At 38.5% G+C, this 25,864-nt stretch overlaps 1 protein-coding gene across 3 annotated transcripts in view; it reads right to left on the bottom strand.

Annotated features, from left to right (window-relative positions):
* STOX2 (storkhead box 2) overlaps positions 1 to 25,864 on the bottom strand; it is a 312,993-nt gene that overhangs the window by 26,783 nt on the left and 260,346 nt on the right. For all 3 annotated transcript variants that reach the window (XM_044680418.1, XM_044680419.1, XM_044680417.1), the window contains one exon: positions 13,984 to 14,136. In XM_044680418.1, coding sequence (XP_044536353.1) covers positions 13,984 to 14,136 — 153 coding nt within the window. The remainder of the gene's footprint in view (positions 1 to 13,983; positions 14,137 to 25,864) is intronic.

Below are 25,864 nucleotides of genomic sequence, written 5' to 3' on the forward strand. Positions count from 1 at the left end.
ACAAAAATCTAGAAGAAAAACATATGATCAATCATGTAGTTTGATAGGGATATGATTAGGGTTTTGATGTTAAAAGATCACTCCACTGCAAATATGAATAACATGGAAATAAGTTTTGAACAGTGATACATGTATAACCCAGTGGAACTGCTTGTCAGCTTCAGGAGGGAGGAGGGAATCATGAATCATGGAACCATGAAAAATATTCTAAATTTTAAAAATTTTAAAAAAAGAACGAAGGCAACACACCATGCAATTTAATTATTGTTGATTCTTAAAAATGAGAAATACACAAAAGTAAAGTCATTACCACTAATTATCATCATTTTCTAGAAAAATATAATTGATGTAAAATAGTTTTCACAGTGAGGAGGCTGAAAGGGACCAGGTACCCCCATTTCAAAAGACCAATCATGAAAAACATCTCTCAACAGACTATATTTGAAACCAACCTAGCTAAATGGGCAAAGGGTTAAATGACCAGAGGTTGGAAATCAAGAAAGTATCCGAAGTGGCCACAGCAATCTATGAAATGAGAAAAAAGTGCCAAAATATATTCATCTCATATACATTGAATTTTCAAAGATAAAAAAGGAAAATAACAATTGTTGGAAGGGCAGGTACACTGATGTATTGTTAATGGAGTTGTGAATTGGTCCACCTCTTCTAGATAGCAATTTGGAAATATGCCACAGGGTAATAATACTCCTAACTAAAAATACTACTATCTATAAACCCCAAAGAGATACAAGAAAGAGGAAAAGAATCCCCATATACAAATATATATATAGGGCAATTCTTTTTGTAGCAACAAAAAAAGGTAGAAGCTAAGAAGACATCTATCTATTGGGGAATGATTAAACAAAATATGGTACGTGAATATAACAGAATATCATTGTGTCATAAAAAATGTTAAAATTGATTGGATGGAAGTAAAAGCATTTGTTAAGTAGGTACTGTGCTAGTTTTAAGAAAACTGGAAAGACCAGTATAAATTGAGACAGAGAGAAGTGACCAGTAGTACGAGGAGAACAATTTATATAATGCCAATACTTTAAAGAAGAATAACTTTAAAAGACTAGAGAGCTCAATGCAACATCCAATATCCTTCCAGAGGACCAAAGACAAAACATGCTATCTACCTTGTAACAGAATATGTGATAAGGAGAAAATAAAGGATGAGACATATTTTTGGACATCGGTCAATGTTGGGTTCTTTTCATTTGACTATGCCTATCTGTCATTATGGTGCTTATTTTTATTCTTGTTCAATTAGTAAAATAAAAAAGGTTCTTCATGATAGGGAGAAGTGAGCTCCCACAAACCTTGCCCCTATATATCACAGTCTTTCATCTTGCATCTTGGGTAGGCTTAATGCCATTTGCTGGTTTGGTCAGCAGCCCTTCAAAAATTTCTAGTTAACACTTTGCTTAGAAAAAAATGGATTAAAATATTATCTATGCTCTAACATCTACCTGGATGAGGAGTCATTTGAATTAGTCTATCATATTAACATTTTCATTTTGTGTAAGTGTTGTAAAAGTCATGATTTTGGAGGGAAGTGGAAGAGAGGTACAATTTTTTAACTAAAAAGATTAAGACTTACTATGATTCCTAGCAAAATTCTGAGACAGAGTATTATGGTTTATGAGCATTTCGAAGTGTAAGAGTGATGTCTAAGAGCCAAAATAGATTTATAAAGAATGGATCATGTCAGAAACATTTCATTCCCTTTTTGGGGGGAAAGAGTTTTTAGACTAGATCATATGAATTCACAACACCTGGATTTCAGTAAGACTTTAGCAAAGTATTTTATGATCTATTTGTGAGCAAGGTAGATTGATAGGGTCCAGACTCTAGATCAATCACCAAGCACTTATTAAATGGTTGTTATGTACCAGGTACTAGATGATGGTGGTGAGGTGTGTTTGGAACTGACAGAAAGATTGGACACCAAAAATAATGAGTCATTCAATATCAGCTTGGAGATTGGCCTCTACTGGATATGGATTCTTAGTCCTATGTCATTCATTGCTTTTATTCTTGAATATAAAGAGGTAGCAAGGTGAAGAAGAAAGAACAATGGATTGAGAAAATCTAACTGCAAACCCAGCATTTAAGACAACGAGGTGACATGACAACCCAAAAAAATGATGATCTTTGGTTCTATTAACAAAAGCAATGTTCAGAGTATACTTTTCCTTAGAGAGCATTTTGTTCAAGTCTGAACACCACATTTTAGGAAGTCCAAGAAAAAGATGGGGTGGGATCATAAGCAAAGAAAACAACTAGGATGGTCAGAGAACTAGAGCTTATATCCAATATTGGATGGTCGAAAGAATTAGAGAAGCTTAACTAGAAGAAGAAAGGAATCTGAAAGGAAATTCAGATGTGAAGAATTGTCATGTGAAGAGTTGAAAATTCTGTCTATATGGAGAATAGTGAAAATGGAAATTTGAACAAATTTGTCAGTGAGGAAGTTAAGCTCAGAACAACTGGCATCCACAGCATGACTTGATACTCCAAAAGATCTATTATTTTATCATTGTAGGTATTTCCATAGTGTAGACTGCAACTTTGTCTATAGCTTTTTATTCTGTGTAATTCTTGTCTGTGTCTTCCCATTAGTCTTCTAAAGAGAATCTACCCAACGTGCTGGACTGTCCTCTAGATTTCTTAGGTCTTGTAGATCACATATTCATCTGTTATCCTTTCTTGATTGATACATGACTCCACCTCCTCTTCCTGACACATATTGACTTCATTCTATTTTTAGTAAAATTTTTGGCACATATTTCTTACCTGTAATATGCTTCAGCTTATCTAAAGACCCACCATTCACATATCCATCATCTTTTGGTAACCCACAAGTTCTATTCTTTGGGCTGTGTAGTATCTCATGATTCACAGTTATATAATAACCAGCAGAAGAATTTTGGTAATCCTTGTTTCAGGGAGAAGTTTGGAATATCAGAGAAGCTAAAAAAACTACTATGTAATTCTTCCAAATAAAAGATGTCTTACTTTCTTCCTTATATTTATGTTTGGTGTCAATGTGACAAGGCAGCCAAAACAATTCTGTGCCATGTTAGGCTGAGTTAACAAAAGCATAGCATCCATACCATGTGTAAGGATGGGACTTGTGAAAGGGGGATGGGACAAAAGGAGCTAGGCTTTTTTAATTGTTACACATGGAAAGTGTTTGTACTATCCTTCTATGGTTAAACCACATCTGGCTTAATATATAAAATTCGGGTTCCACTTTGTAGGAAAGACATTTGAAAAAATGAAGAATATACAAGATGAAAGTGACCACAGTGGTAAGGAGATTGGGAAACATCATATAGAATTAGATGAAAGATCTAATGAAATTTAACTTGGACAGAGACTTAAGGGGATCTAGAAGACAAAATTCCATCAATTATGCAAGAATATTGAAGAGAGGTCATATGACAGATTTTTCTGATTCTCTCACTGGGTATGCATTTCCTTCTCCCCAACTTCAAGTGAAAAATTGTTCTTCACTACCTGGATCCTTTAAGGCTTCCCAAATCCTTTACCTTGTACTCTCTGAACCTACAGGAAGTTGCTTTCATTTATATTTTGTCTTATGTGATAAATGGTTCCTTGAAGCTGAAACCATATTTTAGATTATTTTTTACTGTTTTTCCCCTTCATGCAAAAATTGCCTCTCTTCCACATACCCTCAAAGCTCTTCAGCAGGTATCTTGTAGACCTGTTTCTCCACTTCCTTATTCCATGACTACTTCCCTCTAGATTAACTTGCTTTCTTACTCAGGTCCAGCATTACAGGATTGTCTATGGCTCTCCAGTATTGGTTGAGTTCATTTAATAAACACACTGTGGACCAATGGACACTGAATAGGTTTTTTTCCACTAGTTTTTAATTAGTTTAATTAATTAAATTAATTAATTTTAAAAAACCATTTGCCCATTGTAGGATCTTAAATCATTTGTGGGGTGGGGGGGTAGATTCTGAAAAATTATTCAATACAATAAAAACAACTACATGGCCTATAGAATAGAAATAAATTCTACATATGCAAACACAAAAATTGGGCATAGACATTCTATATATGAGACAACAAATAGACAGTTTGAGGGGGAGATTGGTACTCCTCCCTATCAAAATAATACGGTTTCCAACAGAGCTAATAAAAAGATACAAAGGAGGAAGTACTCAGAGCGAAGCAACTATTCATCTACCTAAGTGACAATCAGGCTTCTGACTTCTACTGGAATTGTTTGTCCCAAAGTTTAAGATGCTTTCCTACCCACCAAATAGAATGGCCTCTTCTCCAACCTCATCCTTCTTGACCTCTCTGCTGGATCTGACAAATGCTGATCAAATTCTTCTCTCTCAGGTTTTTTAGACACCAGTCTCTCCTGATTCTCCCCCTATCCATTGCTCTCTTCTGCTGTATCTTCCATGCTCAATAACTGTGGTCATCTAGGTGTCCTCATTTCTTTCTAAATTCTTACTAGGAGATCCCTTCAGCTCCTATGAGTTCAATTATCATCTCCAAGAAGATTAGTTCTAGATGTATTTTCCCAGCCCAAATCTGTCTCCTAAGCTCTCGCCCTGCATAACTAGGCATCTCAAACCATGTCCAAAACAGAACTCATTATCTTTCTTTCCAATCTCTTTCTTCTTCTCAACTTCAGTTTTGCTGTCAAGGACACCACTGTCTTTCTGCTAACCCAGGCCTGCAATTTTGACATCTTTCTTGATTCTTCTCTCACTCATCTTTCATATCCAGGTTGAATTTAGTCAATTTTTTTCTCTGCAACATGTCCACTTTACTCATATACCACTCAAGTTTCCTTGAGATTGCATTCTAATTGGTCTATTTTACATTCTAATTGGCCTATTTTACTGAAGTCTCTCCCCACTTTAATTGATCTTCTACTCAGCTGATTTTTACTAATGCATAGAAGTCTGACCCTTTCATTCCTCTTCTCAATTAATTCAAAAATTATCTTCGGGTGGGGGGTGCAGCTGGGTAGCACAGTGGATTGAAAGCCAGGCCTAGAGACGGGAGGTCCTAGGTTCAAATCTGGCCTCAGACACTTCCCAGCTGTGTGACCCTGGGCAAGTCACTTAACCCCCATTGCCTAGCCCTTACCACTCTTCTGCCTTGGAACATACACAGTATTGATTCCAAGATGGAAGGTAAGTGTTTTTAAAAAAATCATCTTCAGGATCAAAAACAAAATTCTCTCTATAGGTGGTGTCTGCATACTGCTCTTCACATCTGGAATCCTCTTTAACAATCTCAGTGGATAGAGAGCCAGGCCCAGAAACTGGAGGTCCTGAATTCAAGTCTGATCTCAGATACTTCCTAGTTCTGTGATTCTGGGCAAGTCATTTAACCCCAATTGCCTAGCCCTTACCACTCTTCTGCCTTGGAACCAATACATAGCATTGATTCTAAGGTAAGGGTTAAGAAAAAAACTCAGTTCAAGTACCACTCTCCATGATACCTTTTCCTAGTTTCTCCAATTAGTGCCATCACCTCCAATGTCATCTTCCATCTAATCTGCCTTTATCATCTTGTATATTCTTATTTTATATCTTGTATCCCTCATTAGGAGAAAGACCTGTTTTTGCTTTTTTTTGTAGCTCTTGCATTTATCACACAGTGCCTGGCACATAATAAGCATTAATGCTCATTGATTGACAACTTTTTTTTCCACAAAGAAAACAGAAATTAACTTTTACATAGCAAAGTGATTTTTCAAAGATTTCACTCCAAATCATTGATGAAACTAAGAAAAGAAATATAATCTCCTGACTTTTGGTGCACTGGTCAATGCTTTCAACTGCACCCTCAAACTTCTGGAGTTAGAAAACACTTAAGTAGTCATCTAGGCCAACACATCCCCTTGGTAGGTATCTCTCATGAAACCTCTACCTGACAAGAGGCCACCTAGACTCTACTTGAGAGCCTCTAACAAAAGGGAGTCCCTCACCTTCATAAAAGTCAACTTGGGATGTCTCTTTTCCTGATATAAAAATAGATTTGCTTCTTTGTGATTTCCAGCCATTGCTTCTGGCAACAAAGAACAATTTTAATCCCTCTTTCACAGGATGGCCCTTCAAACTCTCAAAGTCCCATTTCCCAAGTCTTCTCTTTTCTAGGCTAAACAAGCCCAATTTCTTCAACTGATCCTTCTAGGACACAGCTTCAAAGCCCTTTTTACAATCCTCTTTGTTCTCTCTGGGCAAATCCACCTCATCAAGGTCCTTTTAGAACTAACCATACCTTGCCACAGTCAATTACTACTCATGTGACCACTGACAAATCACTCTAAGTCCACTCTAAGTTTCCTTAATTATAATAATATAATTACTATAATAGTTGTTATATAAAATAACTCTATTATAATTATGCTCACACAATAATAGCACCTACCTCTCAGTTGTTGTGGGAATCAAATGAAATAATGTATTTAAAGTGATTTGTACCTAAAAGCACTAAATAAATCTGAACTGATATTATACAGTTTCTTGTGAAGTCATGTTTAAAAAAAAACCCTCAAACCACGAGCTCTCGGGGTGACTAACTGTTAGTAGTGGGAATCAAAACTAAAACTGCAGCAAGGGAGGCTCTTTGCCAGGGCATCACAGAAAGCCAGTGTTTATGATCTTAGCTAAGTTTCAGTTAAAAAGGCAAAGTTTCTCTGGGAGTTCACTTTTTTTTTATTTTATTTTATTTTATTTTTTTTAACCCTTGTACTTTGGTGTATTGTCTCATAGGTGGAAGAGTGGTAAGGGTGGGCAATGGAGGTCAAGTGACTTGCCCAGGGTCACACAGCTGGGAAGTGGCTGAGGCCGGGTTTGAACCTAGGACCTCCTGTCTCTAGGCCTGACTCTCACTCCACTGAGCTACCCAGCTGCCCAGGGAATTCACTTTTTAAAAAAATTCTTGTTCAGTCATTTTCAGTTGGGTCCAATTCTTTGTTATCCCATTTGGGGTTTTCTTGGCTAAGATACTAGAGTGGTTTGCCCATTTCGTTTTCTAGCTCATTTTTCAGATGAGGAAAGTGAGGCCAACAGTATGGGCTTTCTTCTACACTTTAAACATATTTTTATACCACGTAAGTCAAATAGAGTATAACAGGGTAAGAGAACAAAATAGAATATTGTTTCCTTTGGCTGGAAGCATTGTATGTCTTAATGGCTGCCACAATCTAACTTTTTGTAGTTGCTGAATCATAATGCTGATTCACGTTGAGTTTTTATAGTCCATTCAAACTCAGAGCTCAATTTCAGAGAAACTTGTTCAATTATTCTTTCCCTTCGCCTTGTACTCGGGGAAACTGGGTTTTTTGAACCCAACTGTAAGGCTTTACACTTACCCCAAATGAGCCACTTGGAATATTTCATACCACGCCCTAAAAAAAAAGCATGCTTGTGAAAGAAATCTAGCTTTGTTTTTTCCTTCCCCTAGACAAAAGCTTAAGGATTTGGGGGTCAAAAAGAACAAAGAAAGTCTTTAAATCTTAAGGGAATTTTAAAAATGCCACTCTGCTTACCCACCCACCCTTCACTGATCCTCAAAGCCAAAGAATATATCAATAGTATCATTTTGGATAGTAAAGGCATCTAGCGAAATTACACAAAAATCTGTACTGCTTTAGGGCAGCTAGGTAGCGCGGTGAGCAGAACACCAACCCTGAGTTCAAATTTGGCCACAGACATTTTATTAGGTGTGTGACCTTGGGCAAGACACTTCACCCCTTTTGTCTCGGTTTCCTCGTCTGTAAATTGAGCTGGAGAAGGAAATGGTGAGCCACTCCTGGATCTCTGCCAAGAAAATCCCAAATGAGGTCACGAAGAGTTGGACATGACTGAAAACAACTGAACAAACCCCACAACTGTCCCAGACACACACTTTCATTTAAAAAGCAGAAGACTGGATCATCATAGATAGGGAAGTTCCACATCCCAGAAGTCCTTTGTGCTCTCCACATGCAGCCTTTGGATACTCAAAGAAAAGTAACTAAGTTTTAAAACTGTAAGGATGATGAGCGTAACGTAAAATTATCCTTCCTAAGTGATGTCTTTTGGACTTCAGTCTCATAAATGATGAAGCAGCAGACAGCTTTAGGAGGACGAAATACAGCCCCATCTCAACTTTTCCCCTCAACTCCCTCAAAAGTATTCCGATGGTAACTTTAATTAGAAATTGCTAACACAACTTAAATCACTCTCCAAACTGGATGAATGGATGAGTGTCATCCAGAGCCAACAAACACGTGGGCTTTCTTCTCTACCCTTTAAACATATTCTTATGCCCCTTAAGCCAATGATACTGAAAAAAAACCAAAACTGTTTAAAGAACTAAAACCTGTCAAGTCATTTCATCCCAAACAATAAGTATAAGCTCTCTTCATAAACTAGAAAGTTTCAGGAGAAGATGGATGAAAGCATGGGATGGGGGAGTGAATTCTCAAATGTTCTTTGATTCTAAGGTTTTCTATCAAATGCAAGAGACTTTAGTAGTGTTCCAAAAACAGAGGCCAGGCTTTCACAAATGCTTGCCTGTGAGCTTCCAAATTAAGAAAGAGAATGTAGTTTCTTTACTCCCACTTTTGTCAGACCCTCAAAAAAAAAAAATTTCAAATCTGATATTTAGAAACAACATACCAAAATCCAGTCTCTCTATTTGGGGAATCGCTATACGTGTTTGAGAAATAAATTAAGTGGTATTATTACATTTTCTAAAGTCTGGCACAACAGTTAATGTACAAATAAAAAGGAATATTTTCATTTGTTCACCGGGTTAAGTTTAACCTACAGAGTTGTTGCTACGAGGGGGGATGTTATAAATAATTAGCATCCTGCATATTGCGAGGAGGCCATGGCCCAGAATTAGGTCTAGAGAGCAATTCTAAACAGCAGCAGCCAACACCACACATTTGAGAAAGGGTTATTTTCCCTTAGCCAGACAACTGTGGCCTTGGGATATATATATTCGATTTGCCATAAAACCTAGCCAGACGTTGTTGTTGTTGTTGTTGTTGTATGAAAGTCTCAGCAACCTACTTCTTTCTCTACTGTTTTAACTTACTTAAATCATTACCGGCTGCTTGGCAATGACTAATCATTCGTTATTGTCCACTGGCTCTGATCTACCGCTTCTCTCCATTTGCACATTCCATAAAGGAAGATATTCAAATGAATCCTACGACATCATATAATGGCAGCATGGTGGGGTGAGTGGGGACAACTCCATTGTAGAGTGGAAAGAGTGCGCAACTTGGTGAGTCCCAAGTCCTGGGTTAGAATTCTGCTTTTTCTTGGTTAATAATTATGTAGCTTTAGCCAAGTCAGTTCTACTCTAGGCCTGACTTTCCTCACCTTTAAAAATGAGGAGGATGAATATGATAACCTCAAATGTTCCTCTTTTCCAACCCCACGATCTTATGAACACCAGACTTAGGCAATAAGAAGTCCTGGGTCTCAATCTCACCTCAGCCAATGACTAGTTGTATGACCATTGACAAGTCACCTTCTTTAAGCTTTAGTATCCTCAATTTTAACATAATAATGTAATTAGTATATAAAATAAATATAGCTTAATTACATATAATAATTATCATATAATAATAATAGCACCTACCTCTCAGGATTGTTGTGGGAATCAAATGAGATAATGTGTATAAAGTGATTTGTAAACCTAAAAGCAATAAATAAATCTGAACTGATATTATGCAATTTCTTGTGAAGTTATGTTTTAAAAAGCATGTATAAACCAGTGGAATTGCTTGTTGGCTCTGGGAGGGGGGAGAGTAAAGGGGAGGGAGAGAAAATGAATCATGTGACCATGGAAAAATATTTAAAAATTAAAAAAAAATTTGTGATGTTAAAAAAAAAAACCAAACCATGAGCTCTTGGGGTGATTAGCTATTAGTAGTGGGCATCAAAGTAAAAAGCGGCAAGGGAGACTCTTTTGTCAGGGCATCTCGCTTACTCAAGAGATCAAACAGCATTTAAGATCTTACCTAGGTTTCAATTAAAAAGGCAAAGTTTATCTGGGAGTTAGTTTTTGAAAACTGTTGTTCCATCATTTTCAGTCACGTCTGATTCTTTATGACCCCATTTGGGGTTTTCTGAGCAAAGATAATGGAGTGGTTTGCTATTTTCTTCTCCGGCTTGTTTTACAGGTAAGAAAACTGAGGCCAACAGACTCAAGTGACTTGTCCAGGATAACACAGCTAGTAAGTGTCTGGGACTGGATTTGACCATTTTGCTGGAGTGTCCTTTGTGTTGCATGTTCCTTCTCCCACTACCCTGTTCTTCCTCTCTTCCCTTTCCCTCCTTCCCTCCCCTCTCCTTTCAGATCCTCTTGATGTGAGAATCAAGGTATTGAAGGAAGGAAGCTAAGGAATCCCAACATCAAGAGTGAACCAAACTAAATAATCCCCTCAAAATGAAAAGGTATATATAAACTGAAGGTTGCAGAGTTTTCAAATGCTTTTATTCGTGTTGATTTTTCTGCTATGTGCATTGCTAAATATTGATGATAATTATAATAATAATAAGAGAGAGAAAGAAAGGAAAAACTTTTTTTTAGGAAGAAATGTGGAAGTGCAATGAGAAGTTTTGATACACTAGAATCTCTTTTAAGTAGGAGCTAGGAAATATCAGTTCATATTTGATATTGAGTCCTCTGTGAGCAGGAACCATGTCTTACTTATTTATTACTATTACTTACTATTTCCCACACGTTAAATGAATGTGTGTTAAATTTCAAGCTAAGAAAGAGTTAAAAATCAAGAACCTACCCCTTAGTTTGGAAATATCTCAGAGGGGGAAGAGGAAATTGGGCTCTGGGCCAGTCACTTGCTCTTGGCCTCAGTTTCTTCAATTGTGTAGTGGGTGTAAGAATGTCATCTGCCTCACAAGACCAATAGTATAAGGATAGAATAAGATAATGTGTGAATATATATATATGTATATATATACATATACATATGTATACACACACACATATATATACATATATATATGTACATATATATATATGGCTTAGTAGACCATAAAGATTATAGAAATGATGATTTTTAACATCTTTGGTTAGCCCAAAGGTGGTCAAAAACATTATAATAATTATTTCAAATGGAGGAAGCTAGGTGGGTCAGTGGATTGAGAACCAGATCCAGAAATGGGAGAGTCTGGGTTCAAATCTGGCCTCAAACACTTCTTAGCTTTTGACTTAACTCGATGAGAGTCACTTAACTCTTACCACTCTTCTTCTTTAAGAACCAAAGTATTGGTTCTAAAATAGAAGGCAAGGGTTTTAAAAACAGTTATTATAAGGGGGAGCTAAGTGGCTCAGTGAATTGAGAATTAGACTCACTGATGGGAGGTCCTGGGTTCAAATCTGTCCCCAGACACTTTCTAGATGTGTGACCCTGGGCAAGTCACTTAAGCTTCATTACCTAGCCCTTACCATTCTTCTGCCTTGGAAACAAAAATGGTATTGATTCCAAGACGGAAGGTAAGGGTTTAAAAAATAATAAATAATAATTGTTATTATTTCAAACAAAATAATAGCTTACTCTGACTTTAAAGTAAAATAAATATATTTCATTCAGTACATTTTAACACGTCCAAAAGTGGAACTTCTGTAGTCACCTAACTTGCAACCCTAGATGCATGTTTGAGTCTTCCTTCAGTTTGAGTCTTCCTTCACCCACTATGAATCCGTATATCTCTTATTCCTGCCTGCCTTTAGGCCTCCCCCTCTGTACTACTGAAAGTCTCCCATAATTGGTGCTCTTGCTTCTAGTTATATCCCATTCCAAGATGACCCCAATACGATTTCCAAAAGAACTTCCTAAGGTATTAATTCGGTCAAAAATCCTGCTCAAGAATCTTCAGTGGCTCCCTGAATTCTCTAGGACAAAATACAAGCTCCTCAGCCTGGCATTCCAGCTCTCCCAACCAATTCCTTTTTAGTACTCATCCTTCTCCTCCCCTCTCCCTCTCCCACCCTAACTAGACTACTCCTTATTCACTGGACCAGAGCCCATCTTATATCTCTATGCTTGCTGGTATGCCCTGCTTACTTGGAATGCAGTTTAGCCCCTTAATCTCTTTCACCTACTTCAAGACTGAACTCTGATGTTACCTCCTCTAGAAATCCTTTTTTAATGCTTCCAGTTATTAAAAAGTTATCGTGTTAATAGAGCAAACACTTCACTCCTTATCTCCAGCAGCCCAGAAGCTCCTTGAGGACAAGGGCTCTTTCTCCTTTGCTCATCATAACTCCAGAACTTAGCACAATGCCTTTCACAGAGTAGGAACCTGCACTGTCTATTGAGTTAAATTTTGTAGGGGAGAAAGTATCCAGAAGAATCCTGAAATCAAGCCATGCTAAAAGATGAAAAATCAAGTTGAGGTAGGGGGAAGCAGCTAGGTGGCTCAGTGGACTGAGAGCCAAGCCCAGAGACAAAAGGTCCTGGTTCAATCTGGCCTCAAACACTGCTAAGCTGTATGACCCTGGGTAAGTCACTTAATCTCCACTGCTTAGTCCTTACTATTCTTCTACCTTAGAACCAATGCCCAGTGTTAATTCCAAGACAGAAGGCAAGGGTTTCTTTTAAAAAAAAAAAACTCATTGGTTGATTCCTTGGTATCTATGCATGAAAGGTGATAAATTTGTCAATAAGCATTTATATTTATTAAGTGCCTGACAGGTAGGTGGGACAGTGGATGGAATGCTGGACCAAGAGGCAGGAAGACCTAAGTTCAAACCCAGCCTCAGATACTTACTAGCTATGTGACTCTGAGCAAGTTACTTAACCTCTGTCAGTCTCACTTTCCTCAACTGTCAGATGGAGATCATAAAGCACCTACCTCTCCCAGGGTTGTTGTAAGCATCAAACGAGATATTTGTAAAGTGCTTGGCACAATGCCAGGCACAAAGGAGGCATTTAATATTCCCTCCCTTCCTTTCCGGCACTAAGAATACAAAGTCAAAAATCTAACAGATTTGGTCTCGAGGAGTTTGCATTATTAAGTATATATTGGACATTCGAGCTGAGTCTTGAAGGAAACTAGAGATTCAGGAGACAGGTATGAGTAGGCAGGGCATTCCAAGCATGGGGGGATAACCACTGCGAATGCACAGAGACTAGAAATTCTGTGCAAGGAATAGCAAGTAGACCAGTGTGGCTGGAGGGCTGTAACGTATAAGACATCTGGAAAGGAAAGAAAAGCCCAGGATGTGAAGAGCTTGGAATATCGAGTAAAGGTTAGAGGGAGTTTCCTTTCTAGCTGCTTTTGGGCAAAGTGATTTTAGCAAGTATGTGAAAGATACTTGGATACTGGAGGGGAGAGAGACTTGAGGCCTGGCGACCAACTGCAACAGTCCAGGCAAGAGGTGAGATTTATAGTTAGCATGTAGTGATTGTCTAAGTAATTCATGAACACAAACCACATGTGAAATTGGAAAATGAACATTTTCTGGAATTTTATTGTTTTTTTTTTTAAATTAAATCTCAACTAACTGTCAAGTTTGTAGAGACCAAATCAAGCAATAAAGATAAATTGCCAGGCATGTATGTATATTTAGTCTAGCATAGCTTTCTTTTGGAACTTAAAACCTTAGGAACTAAGAGTTTCCAGTTATTTCCTCTGAAATCACTAAATCCAGGAATCTACACAAGGATTTAAAGTAGCACACTGGTTTGTAAAAACTTGACTACTCCTCACTTTTTCTGCTCCAATCCTTGCATGGGTTATAACTTAATGGTTTTGCTTCAATGCAATTTTAACAGTGGCAATTGGGTTGAAGGTGGTAGGTTCTTTTTTTAAATGCTAGAGGTGCCTTCATTCCAGTCACTTTGGATAAGAGTCTGTTGCTGTTCTGTGTAAAGTCAGAAAGAATGACTCTGCAAAGTCCTAGGCAAACCATGTGATAAGGGCTCTGCTGGTACTTCTCTTACCTGGAAAGCAAGTGGTCAGGTGTTCCATCAGTGCTTCTGGTGTGACAGGTTTTCTTGCAGAATTCATCGCTGAGATGGCCAAGCAAAGGATTTCCCCAAGTGGAATAAACTGAGATTGACTAATGGGAGACATGCTGATTGGAGAGACATCACCTGTAGGGAAACCAGAGACATTTTAAGCAAGTGTTCCATCCATTAAAAGAAATATATATATATATATATATATACACATATATATATATATTCATTCTCTGTCTCTCTCTCTCTCTCTCTCTCTCTTTCTCTCTCTCTCTCTCTTCACCTTTCTCACACACACCATAGATGCAATAAAGTATTATAAGATTTAATCCAATAAACATTAATCTATTACTTATACAGTTCCCCATGTACTGGGGACACAAAATAAGAAATAACCCCAAGATGATATAATACAGCTCAACAGAAGGGGCAAAGCTGTGTAACCAAGATTGTTATGCCCAGAATTCATATAGGTTAAAAAAAAAAAAAAGATGTTAATACACAGTTAAGACACCTCACCTTGCTAAATAAAGTAAGAGTTTTTAACAACACAGGCGTTGGTTCTCCACTTTTTAGGGCAGGGGTCAGCAACCTTTTTTGGCCGTGAGAACCATAAACGCCACATTTTTAAAAATGTAATTTCATGAGAGCTGTACAGTGCTCACAGTGCGGCTCCTGTAACAGCGCCTGAAAAAAATTGACTTTATGGCTCCTGCAGAAAGAGCCATATGTTGCTGACCCCACCCCTGTTTTAGGGGGTCACCGATTTGTTTAAATGGTTTGGCAAAGCCAACACACCCCCTTTCTAATAATAATTTTTAAAAGCATAATATATATGTGTGTATGTGTATATACACATATATATGAGAATAAAGGAAGCCAATTACATTAAAATACAGTTATCAAAAAAAATTTTTAAACAAGTTTATAGGGCAGCTAGGTGGCTCAATGGATAGAAAGCCAAGCCTGAAGATAGGAGATCTTGTGATCAGATCTGGCCTCAGATGCTTCCTAGATGTGTGACCCTAGGCTAGTCACTTAACTCCAATTGCCTAGCTCTTGTTGCTCTTCTATCTTGGAGCAGACACTTACTATCAGTTCTAAGAAAAAAGGTAAAAGTTTAAAACAAAACAAAACAAAAACAAGTTCACCCACACCAGCTCAAGAATTCCTGGGTCTTAAGCCAATTCATGATACAATTTAACAATATAATCTGAGTCATGGCGCATCCATATAAAATAATTCTGACCTCATAGTGCAGAAATGTAAATGAATACAGGGTATTCTATGTAAGCCCAAAGATACTTCGTTGTTGCCCTAAAATACAGTTTACTTTTGTCTAACAGAATTCATTATCTTTTAGGGACCAGCACATTTGCCATCCTCCAAATCACCCAGCCTTGCTTCCTCACTTTCATCCTTGTGTCCTCTCTCGTACTCATCCCACCTAATCCATATTTATTACACCTTCTTGTTTTTCTCTTCACCTCTCCTCCTTCTTGGTACTCATGTACACAGCATTACAATCTAAAGAATTCCAGTGCCTTTTTATAAAATACAGTATTCACTTATTTAAAAAAAATCCCAAAGATTTTTTGCTGAATGAGTAGGACAAAAGGAGTGTAATGAGAACTCAAAAATGGGTAATGGTGCTAATGTTAGAAACAATGTCCTGTGGAAGAGTGGCCATAAAATGTAAAGAGGGAAGCTCTTGCGATGGGCAGCACATGTGTATACGATCACGATCGAAAATGACAGATAACAGTCAATGTAACTCAGTTTTGTCATGTCTAGTTATCGTTTCCCAACAAAACTGTTTGAGTTAACTAAGCATTCTATTTTCAAATGTGTTTATTCCAAAGCAATAAACTAGAGACTGTAAATATTGGTACATTGCCACAACTCAAAGTATTTATAGAAATCACTGCATCGGGGATTAATTATGATCTATGATTAATAAGAAAAGAAAACTTGTCAGTTAATCTAAAGCATGAATACATCTGTCAATATTTCACTCAGTATATGGAATGAATAATCATTTGGATAAGCCAACATATTTTCTTTCTTTCGAGGATTTAAAAATGAAGGAGACCTCCCAGATCATCTATTTAGACCATCACAATCAACAAATGAAGAAAAAAAGCAAAACTAAAGTCTTAGGAGGAGCTATGCATTAATGTGGCCATTTTGGAAAGCAATTAGGAATGACCTAGCAATAAGCAATGTCTGTACCTTCAGAGACCAAAGGAAAAGGGAAAAGACCCAAAGATACAAAAATATATTTGTAGCACCAACTTTTGGGTACCCATCTACTGGAGAATGGCTGAACAAATTGTGTCTACGAATATGATGGGACACTATTGGGGTGTAAGAAATGAGGAAGAAAATGGCTTTAGGGAAATCTATGAAGACTTTTATGAATTGATGCAGAGTAAAGTAAGCACGACCTGGAGATCAATTTGTAAGAGAACAATATCATAAAGACAAGGAACTTTGAAAGACTTAATGACTGAGATCAATGCAATAACCAACCATGATTCCAGAGGCCTGTGACCATTCCGGTGGCTAGGGTCTCTGAATGGCCCCACAATGTTCATCATCACAGGCCCATCATACTCAGCAATACTCTTTTTCCATTGGGAAAGGTCTTGCCAGAGCTAGGCTTTGAGGGGGCAGCCTTCTAGGATCCAGTCACAGTAATGCCAGGATGAGGCAATGTGGCAGAATCCTATCTTCTCATGTATCTCTAATCAAACCTGATTTTTTTTAACAATTCCCTATTCATCCAACACAACTATTTCTTATGAAACGTTACTGGATTTTATTTATAGTATAATAATATTGTTTTCTATCATTTTTCACTCTAAATGTATAGTATTCCAGGTGCACTGTAAACAAAATAGGCTTTTGAGCTCTGTAGCTGAGAATATAACCATTATTCACTGCACTCTTTCTACTTCTTAAATGGATTACATATTTATGAAACCAAGGAACGTATTTGTAAAATATGCCAAGGGCCCAGTTGCAATTCAAAGACTGCCCATCCTTTTTTCCTCTTTCCTCCTCCTCCTCCTCCAAACCTACTGATAGAATTACTAATTCACCAAAGTTTTATCTTAAATGCCTTTGGGCTTGGGGGGTGAGGGAGGGGGCGAGAAATCACATGCAGCCTGTGGTTACAGTTAAATGAACAACTTTGATAGAGAACATCAGAAAATATCTTGTGTTTACAACTTAATTTAATATATTAACACCAATTATATGTATAAATACTGCTTGGCTCTTGAAACAGAAGGTTTACTATAATATTTTTGAGAGATCTGTTCCAAAATTCAAAGATTCCTTTCCTGGAACATTTACTTGAAGACTACAATACCCATACATAAGGGACAGAGCATATGGCTCTCATTAACTCAGACTGCTGTTAGTTTCGAGCAGCTTCCCTTTGAAACCAAATTACTATACTTGACTTTCAAATGTTTGTATTTGAAATTAAAAGGAAAGCTGGCATCCAAAAAAGCGCTTTTTCCCCCAAGTTCCTGTAGGTTTTCTTTAAATGCCACTGTAGGGTAAGATTTGTTACTTCACTGCTTCATACAGTGGAAGAGAATTTGGCAGAAAGAGAAATTCTTCACGGAAACAGAAAACATTAAAAAAAATTTATAACAAAAAATGCCCTAATGCTCTCTTTAAATACTTCATAGGCCTGTTAAGAGAGCTCAATTCCCACAGCTCTTAATTGAAAGAACACTCCTGTTAAGAAGGAAAAAAACAAACTCCAGAGAGTCCCACAGAAGTTGGCCTTGCTAACATTAGCCCTGGCACTCCTTACAACTCCTAATGAGGTACCGGGAAAACTGGGAACACGACGTGGTAGGTGGAGGAGAAGCCCCATGAGTAAGTGAATTCAAACCCAACTGAAGCCTTTTTGCTTAGAGAGTGCTTTTCTAACTGTCCACTCATCCCACAAGATAGATAACGCACAGCAAAGTAATGAATCAGCTAGCTGTCCAACTCAGCAGGTCCTGACTCACCGCTTTATTAAAGAATCCATCATGTCTCTACACATCCGTACACACTCTTACTAGGCAAATCGGCCAACATTGCTATTTCAGAGTTGGGTCAGGGACTAAGAAATGATTGATGTGGAAAATGAGGGTGACGGTGGGATGCAGTGAGGAAGACAGGTAGAAAGCAGAAGACCCACATCCCCACATCCGCACCGGCTGAGAATCTGCCTTTCTTCCTAGCTCCTTTGAGAGATTATATCTATTAGGCACCTCATGGTCTCTCTTTCATTCAGAAATTCTGCAGAAAGGCTCACTAACATCAGTGGGAGAGGAGGTCTCATTTAACTCCCAGTATTGCTACTGTAATCACTGGATAAATATTTTGTTGTTCAGTCCTTTCAGTCATGTCTGACTCTTTGTGATCCCATTTGGAGTTTTCTTTTTCTTTAATTTCTTATCTTTCTTACATATCGATACAATTTTTAATAATCACGTCCTGATGTTTTGCAATCCATGTTCATCCCACCCCTTCCCCTCTCAGGATGGCAGGGAATATGATATATATTATATATGTGTTATTATACGATACATATGTCCATGTTCATCATGTTGTAAAAGAAGACACATTTCACTTACACTAGAGGAAAACTCATGGAAGAAATCAAGTGAAGAATCTATTTGGAGTTTTCTTGGCAAAGATACTGGAGTGATTCTGCCATTTCCTTCTCCAGTTCATTTGACAGATGAGGAAAGTGAGGCAAATAGGGTGAGGTGACTTGCCCAGGGTCACACAACTGATCAGTGTCTGAGGGCAGGTTTTGACTCAGGAGGATTAGTCTTTCTGACTCCAGACCTAGATCTTTATCTATCAGCTGCCCATTGGACTATGAGCTCACATCTGTATAATAGCACTTCTAATACACTGGGCGGGTAGGGTGGGAAGGAGACAGAGCAGGGAGGCAAACTACTACATCAACTGTAAACTTTCAATAACCCCACAACCCAGTGAGCACCAAGTTTTCAGAACTCATGGCATTGAGAATGCTGTGGGCTAGCCAAAAGAGCATCCAACCTGCAGTTCCAAGACCTGGGTTCTAGGCTATTGATTTCTCTTGGTCATGGTTTCCTCATTTTAAAATGGAGTTGCATGGCGCTAGATGGAAATAGAGAGCCCAGGCTTGGAGTTAGAAGGAGCCAGGCTCAAATCTCCCTCAGACACTTCCTAACTCTGTGACCCTGGCAAAGTCATTTAACCCCAATTGCCTAAGCCTTGCCATTCTTCTACTTTGGGACAATACTTGGTATCCATTCTAGAACAGAAGGTAAGAGTTATTTTTAAAAAATTAAACAAAATGGGGGTTAAAAAAATCAAACAAAAACTGCTCCCATTTTCACAGGGTAAAGGTGGGGTCTATATGATAATGTATAGAAAGCACTTTGTAAATTATCATATCAGATAACGAATATATTAATAGGGTACTTTAAGGTCTACAGAGTGCTTTACACATCTTATCTACAGCATCCTGGAGCCACAGGTGAGAACTGGGTGAGAGGTGGACACCAAAGGTGGATGAGCAGCCCTGAAAAGTGTTGAACAAGCCTTCCCACCCAAGGTGCTGGTCCTCCCTGGGCAGCTAGGTGATGCCATAGTTCACAGAGCACTGGCCCTCCCACCAGAGGTGCTGGTCCTCTCTGAGCAGTTAAATAGTGCCATAGTGCACAGAACACTGGCCATTCCTCCTCCCAGAGGCACTGGTCCTACCTGGACACCACTTAAATCCAATTCATGCACAAACCAAGACATGACTGGGTGATGTCATTGGTCCTCTTGTTAAAGGGCAGAGGCACAACAGCAAACATCCCAAAGGATTCTCCTAACAGCTTTTGGCTGCATTATTTTGGGACACAATTCTCTGACCTCTCCCCCAAGCTGCAGGAAGGTCATCTCTGGGATGATTTCATCATCCTACAGGATCCAATCAGCTGGGGCATTCAGATCACTGCCCTTTGCCCTCTGACTGGAAGGCAGAACCATGAACTCCCAATCTTCCATTTAGAGAGGGATCTCAGCACAGACATTTCTGTATTTCTTCCCCATTTGAGGACTTCCCTGGTTTCTCCACTGTGTCTTTCCCTGGGTCAGGTGTAGCTCCAGCTCTTAGCACAGTACCTGGCACAGAGAAGAGCTTGAAGTTGGTATCATAAATAAAATAACAGGGAATAAAGCTGGTGTGCTCCACTGAGATGGAGTCAGTGTGAAGAGGAAGAGTATTTGGCACAATATTACTGTCATTCAGTCTGTTTAGTTGTATCCAATCCTTCAAGATACCACTTGAGGTTTTCTTGGTAGAGACACTGGGATGAAGAGAGTGAGGCAAACAAAGTACAGTGGTTTGCCCAGAGTCATCCAGGTAGGAAGTTTCTGAATTCGAACTCAGGTCTTCCTGACTCCAGGCTAGGTACTCTATGTACTGGGCCACCTAGTTGCCTTGCATAATGAGCTCGGTGAAATTTTGGGGGAGCACAGACAAGTGTTGCATAGAGGAATGGATGGATTATGAATTGTTCTACTGCAGGAATACTCACATCTATGGTACCATATAGTCATTACAACACCCTTTTATAAAGGAGAAGAAATGTATAAACATGGCATTCCTTAGGTGGGCGCCACACTGCTTTGAAAGTCCCTCATCACAGAGTTCGTCACTGACAATTCAAACTTATTTAACCAGGGTTTCTGCCTTAAGGTGTATTGTTCTCTCTGTGAATTATCATTGTTTTAAATTAATATATGGAGGTGGTTTTTTTTTTATTATTAAACCCTTACTTTCTGTCTTAGAATCAATACTAAGTATTGGTTCCAAGGCAGAAAAATGATATGGGGTAGGCAATTGGGGTTAAGTGACTTGTCCAGAGTTCACACAGCCAAGAAATGTCTGAAGCCAGATTTGAACCCAGGACCTCCTATTTCCAGACCCAAAGTCTGTCAATCCACTGAGTCACTCAACTGTCTTTACTGAGCTTTAATTCAGTGGAGAAGTGAGTCATTTAGGATCATGAAGAACACCAAGGAACACAGCCACAACACACAAGGACTGTGTACTTAGTGAAAGGAGTGAGACAATAATAAAAGTTAGCATTGATAACATACTTTAATGCTTACCATGTGCTTTATGGTCAATAATGTTTTTAAAGCATAAACTATTGTGCCCAGCACTGGGCTAAATCCCAGAGACACATAAAGAAACAATCCCTCCCTTAGAAGAGCTCCCAATTGAATGGGAGAGAAAACCAACAACTATACACAAGCGAATTATGTACAGGAAACATGGGAAATTATTAAGAACAAGAAACCACCATTCATTAAAATGGGATGGAAAACCTTCTTATAGAAGATGGCATTTTAGTTGGGACTTAAAGGAAGCCAGGGAAGGCAGTTGGTGATGAGAAGGGAGAGTATTCCAGGGATGGAGGGACAAGACAGAGAAAATGGCCAAAGCCAAGAGATGATGTACTTTGTTCTTGAAACATCCAGGAGAGATCGGTGTTACTGAACTGAAGGGTATGTTAACAGGGAGAAAGATGTAAGAAGTACTTTTTCTTTAATCTTTGAAACAGCCTAGAAGAGTAAATGCTCTTCGTGTCCCCATTTTACAGATGGGGAGGAATGAGGAAGACAGAGATTAAGTGACTTGCTCAGGATTACACAGCTAATAAATGTCTAAGGCTGGATTTGAATTAAAGTCTTCCTGCCTCTAGGCCTGGTACTCTATCCACTGTCTCACCTAGCTAGCACTAGAAAGAGAAACAAAAGGATGGCAAAGAAAAACCTGGTCTACTTCACAATTTTGAAGGAGCCCCTTTGTTCAGGAAAGGAGATAGAAACTTTTTCCCTTCATCCCTCTTGCTGTTCATACCACCTGGGTCCTACTCCAAGGTTTCAGAACATAGGTTAGTCCTTAAATATAATATAATGTATATATAGCATGTAACCTATGATTACATATCATGTTCATATACAACATGTGATCTATATATAGTCAAAACACAGAAAGAGAGAAAGAAAAAGAGGAAAGAAGGAAGGAAAGGAAGGAAGGAAGGAAAGGAAGGAAGGAAAAAGAATAAACATACATGTGTGTGTTATGTTTTAAAAAGGCTTCTGGAGGGGGGGGCAGCTGGGTAGTTCAGTGGATTGAGAGCCAGGCCCAGAGACAGGAGGTCCTAGGTTCAAATCTGTTCTCAGCCCTGTGTGACCCTGGGCAAGTCACTTAACCCCCATTGCCTAGCCCTTACCACAATTCTGCCATGGAACCAGTACACAGTATTAATTAAAAGGTAAGGGTTAAAAAAATAAAAGGCTTCTGTGGGCTAGCCTGGAAATATAGCCACCCTTTTTGTAGGAGGCATACATTTGGGATTCTGAACACCTGAATTCCAAATACACTTTCAGAATAATAATAATAAGAGCTACTGACATATAAGCAGGGGTCCTAAAGTTTACACAACCCCCTGTGGATGAGGTGGGTGGACTGGATATACTGACATCCCCAGATAAAAGATGGACTAATAAGAAATATGAAAACTGCAGAATTTCGGTGATCTGCCCAACTTGGACCCGCCTCTACAACAAAGCAAGTGTCTTCTCCAACCCAACAAGGACCTCATCATTTCCTACTAGGGACCAGTCTGAGATGAGAGGCTGTCCTGCTAAATTACACCCAAAGATAAAAGTGTCCCACCAACAGCTTAACATTTGCCAACACTGCTGCTGTAGGTATCTCTCTTTCAAGATGGTTTCAATCAGTTTCCATAGGAACAAATGATTTGGAACAAAAGCACCAAAAAAAGCAAAAAATAGTTTAATTCTTTTTGAAGTTTATAGAAGTAGTGATCACTTAACACCATGGTCTAATCTCTCTCTGTAGGTGTGTGTATATACATCTCTCTATATACATATATATATATATGTAATGTATATGTATATGTAAATATACATATATATGCATGTGTATATGTATGCATATTTAATGAGGAGTCTTTTAATAGATACATATATATAGATAGATAAATACGTGCATGTATATCTATCTTTAATGGTATCTATCAACCAATCAATACATGGGTCTATATCTGTGTATAACTTTTTAAAGGAGTCTATTTATAAGGTTATAAATATGCCTATATAGCTATCATTGACATGTGCTAATCGAGTCCATCTATATATAGTCGAAACACAGAAAGAGAGGAGAAAAAGAGAGGAAATAAAGAAGGAAGAAAGAAAGAGAAAGAATAAAGAGAGAAAGAAAAAGGAAGAGAAGAAAGGAGAAGGGGAGAAAGAGAGAAAGGAAAGAAAGGGAGAAAGAAAGAATCCATCTGTTGACTGGTTGATAGACTCCTTTAAAAAGATACACAGACAGATAGACAGGTCCATCTATTAACTGGTTGATAGATACCTACAAAAAAGACTTAAATAAATTATAGATAGTTAGTAGCTTGTTTATTGCAAGATGCTGCACAACGTTACTGTTTCTGCTGTTAGCTTCCAAGATTAGACAATTGTTTCTGCTTCTTACTGTTTTCACACTATGTTGAAAGATGGTGTGGTCTGAAACAAATTAAAATGTAACTGGGAAATAAATAATAAAACAACAAAACATAGATAATGTTAAAATGTGACTTTTTTAGGTCAATAGGCAGCCTGCAGAGATCCTGGAGTGGGTTTATTGGCCCCCATTTCTATTTGAGTTTGACATCAGCGTTGTAAGGTCCAGTGCTAGGCACACTGGGGATAACACAAAGAAACAGAAAAGGCAGAGATGTCTAAAAAGCTGAACAATAAATGAGTGGGCCAAAGATCCATAGATTGTACACGATTCTTTGCCACACATGATACATAAACAATAACTGGCTTGAGAGCTCAGTGGAGGGTCAAATATCAGAAATAGAAAGGACTTCAGAAGCACCTAGGTTCAATCTCCTCATTTTATAGATGAGGAACCTGAGGCCTAAAGATATGAAGTGATTTATCCAGTCACACAAGTATTAGCACCACCAGTGGGATTTGAACCCACCTCCTCTGACTCTAAACCCAGTACTTTCACTCGAGCTGGGGTGATCCAAATAGACTTCATGGAGGAGGCGGGGTATGAATAGGTCTTAACACACAGGTGGAAAGAAAGAGACAGCATTTTACTAATTCTATCATTTTCTAATTTAATATCTGTGATTCATGACAAAAATTGTCCCTTAAGCCAGTTGAACATGCTTGACTTTAAATGCATTGGTGTAGCTATGGTTTGCCATACATTTTCCCAATAAGTTTTTGTTTCATTAAGTATTTCTAAATTATATGTAGACAAAATTTTCAGCATTTGTTTTGAAAAATTTTGAGTTCCAAATTCTGTGCCTCCCTCCCTTCTTCCTTCACTGAGAGGGCGATTTGATATAGATTATACATGTGCAGTCATGCAAAACAGAGTCCATATTAGCCATGGTTTTGCTATGCATTTTAATGTTATTTGCATGATGAAGAGCTGTGTTTGACAATGGAGAGAAAATATCTCCGTTGTTCAGGGAGAGCAGGGCATGTTCTCAGGAAGACAGGTGAGGTTCTTTTTTAAAAGCTCTTTGATCCTTGATATGAATTTCATATGAACATGTCTGGGACCACCTGAATAAACAATATTAAGTGCTATGAATGTTTATCAAAATCACAAGATCTTCAACTTGAAGCTGGAAGAGCCCTCAGAAGCCATGTAATTTGAACTCTTCATTTTACAAATTAGGAAACTGAGGTTAAGGCACTACCACACTAAGTAGTAAGTGTTGGGGGTGGGATTTGAACCCAGGTCCTTAGGCTTCAGAGACAAACCTATATTTTCCATCAAACTATGCTTCCACCACAAGGGAGAGTGCCACCTTTATAGGACTACAGAGTCCAATCCTGCTAAAATGATGTGGTGTGTGGTTTGGTGGATTAAAATTTATCTCCTCTTCATAATCAAAGCTGCTCTGATGAAGGGAGTATGAATTCTAAAGCAGAGCTAGCCTAAACTGTGGTTATTTTATTAATATTCTTGAGGGAGAAGTTATCAACTTGCAGGGTTAGGGGTTCTCTTTCTCTCTCTCTTTTTTAAACCCTTATTTTCTGTCCGAGTAACAACTCTAAGAGAGAAAGGCAAGGGCTAGGCAAATGGAGATGAATGACTTACCCAGGGTCACATGGCTAGGAAATGTCTAAGGCCAGATATGAACCCAGATCCTCCTGACACCAGACCTGGCATGCTCTCCACTGTGCCACCTAGCTACCCCAAAGGAATAAATCTCAAAGAGATAAATCAGTCTTTCTTGGCTTCCAGGGTCTTGGTATTCTGCTACCAAGAAACTAAAGCACGTTACCTGTTAGGAGCTATTAATTAATTCTTTGGAAAACATCCAAATGATATTTCTGAAGTGCCCTCCAGCAGCCAATGTGGCTGATTTAATCCATCGTACTTTTGGATTATTTCCTCTTTTGCAAATCTTGCAGCTGGCTGACATCAGCTCTAATATGACACTCAAGAATGAATCACGCCATGGAGGTCACATCTGCTAGGAAGCCTAGATGAAACAAGACAATTGCCTAAGGCCAGGGAGGAGGGATGGAATAGCAAGTCCACTTTTTAATATACTGTGCACCCATTCAAAGAACCTTAAACCTCTTTTACTTTACTATATATCATTCCATCCCCTACCTAAAACCTCAGGGCGGAGGAGGAAAGGAGGGGGGAAGAGACAGACAAAGAAATGGAAAGAGAAAGAGAGAGAGAGAGAGAGAGAGAGAGAGAGAGAGAGAGAGAGAGAGAGAGAGAGAG

The sequence above is a fragment of the Gracilinanus agilis genome, chromosome 6 (genome assembly GCF_016433145.1).
Source record: "Gracilinanus agilis isolate LMUSP501 chromosome 6, AgileGrace, whole genome shotgun sequence".
Lineage (NCBI taxonomy): Eukaryota > Metazoa > Chordata > Mammalia > Didelphimorphia > Didelphidae > Gracilinanus > Gracilinanus agilis.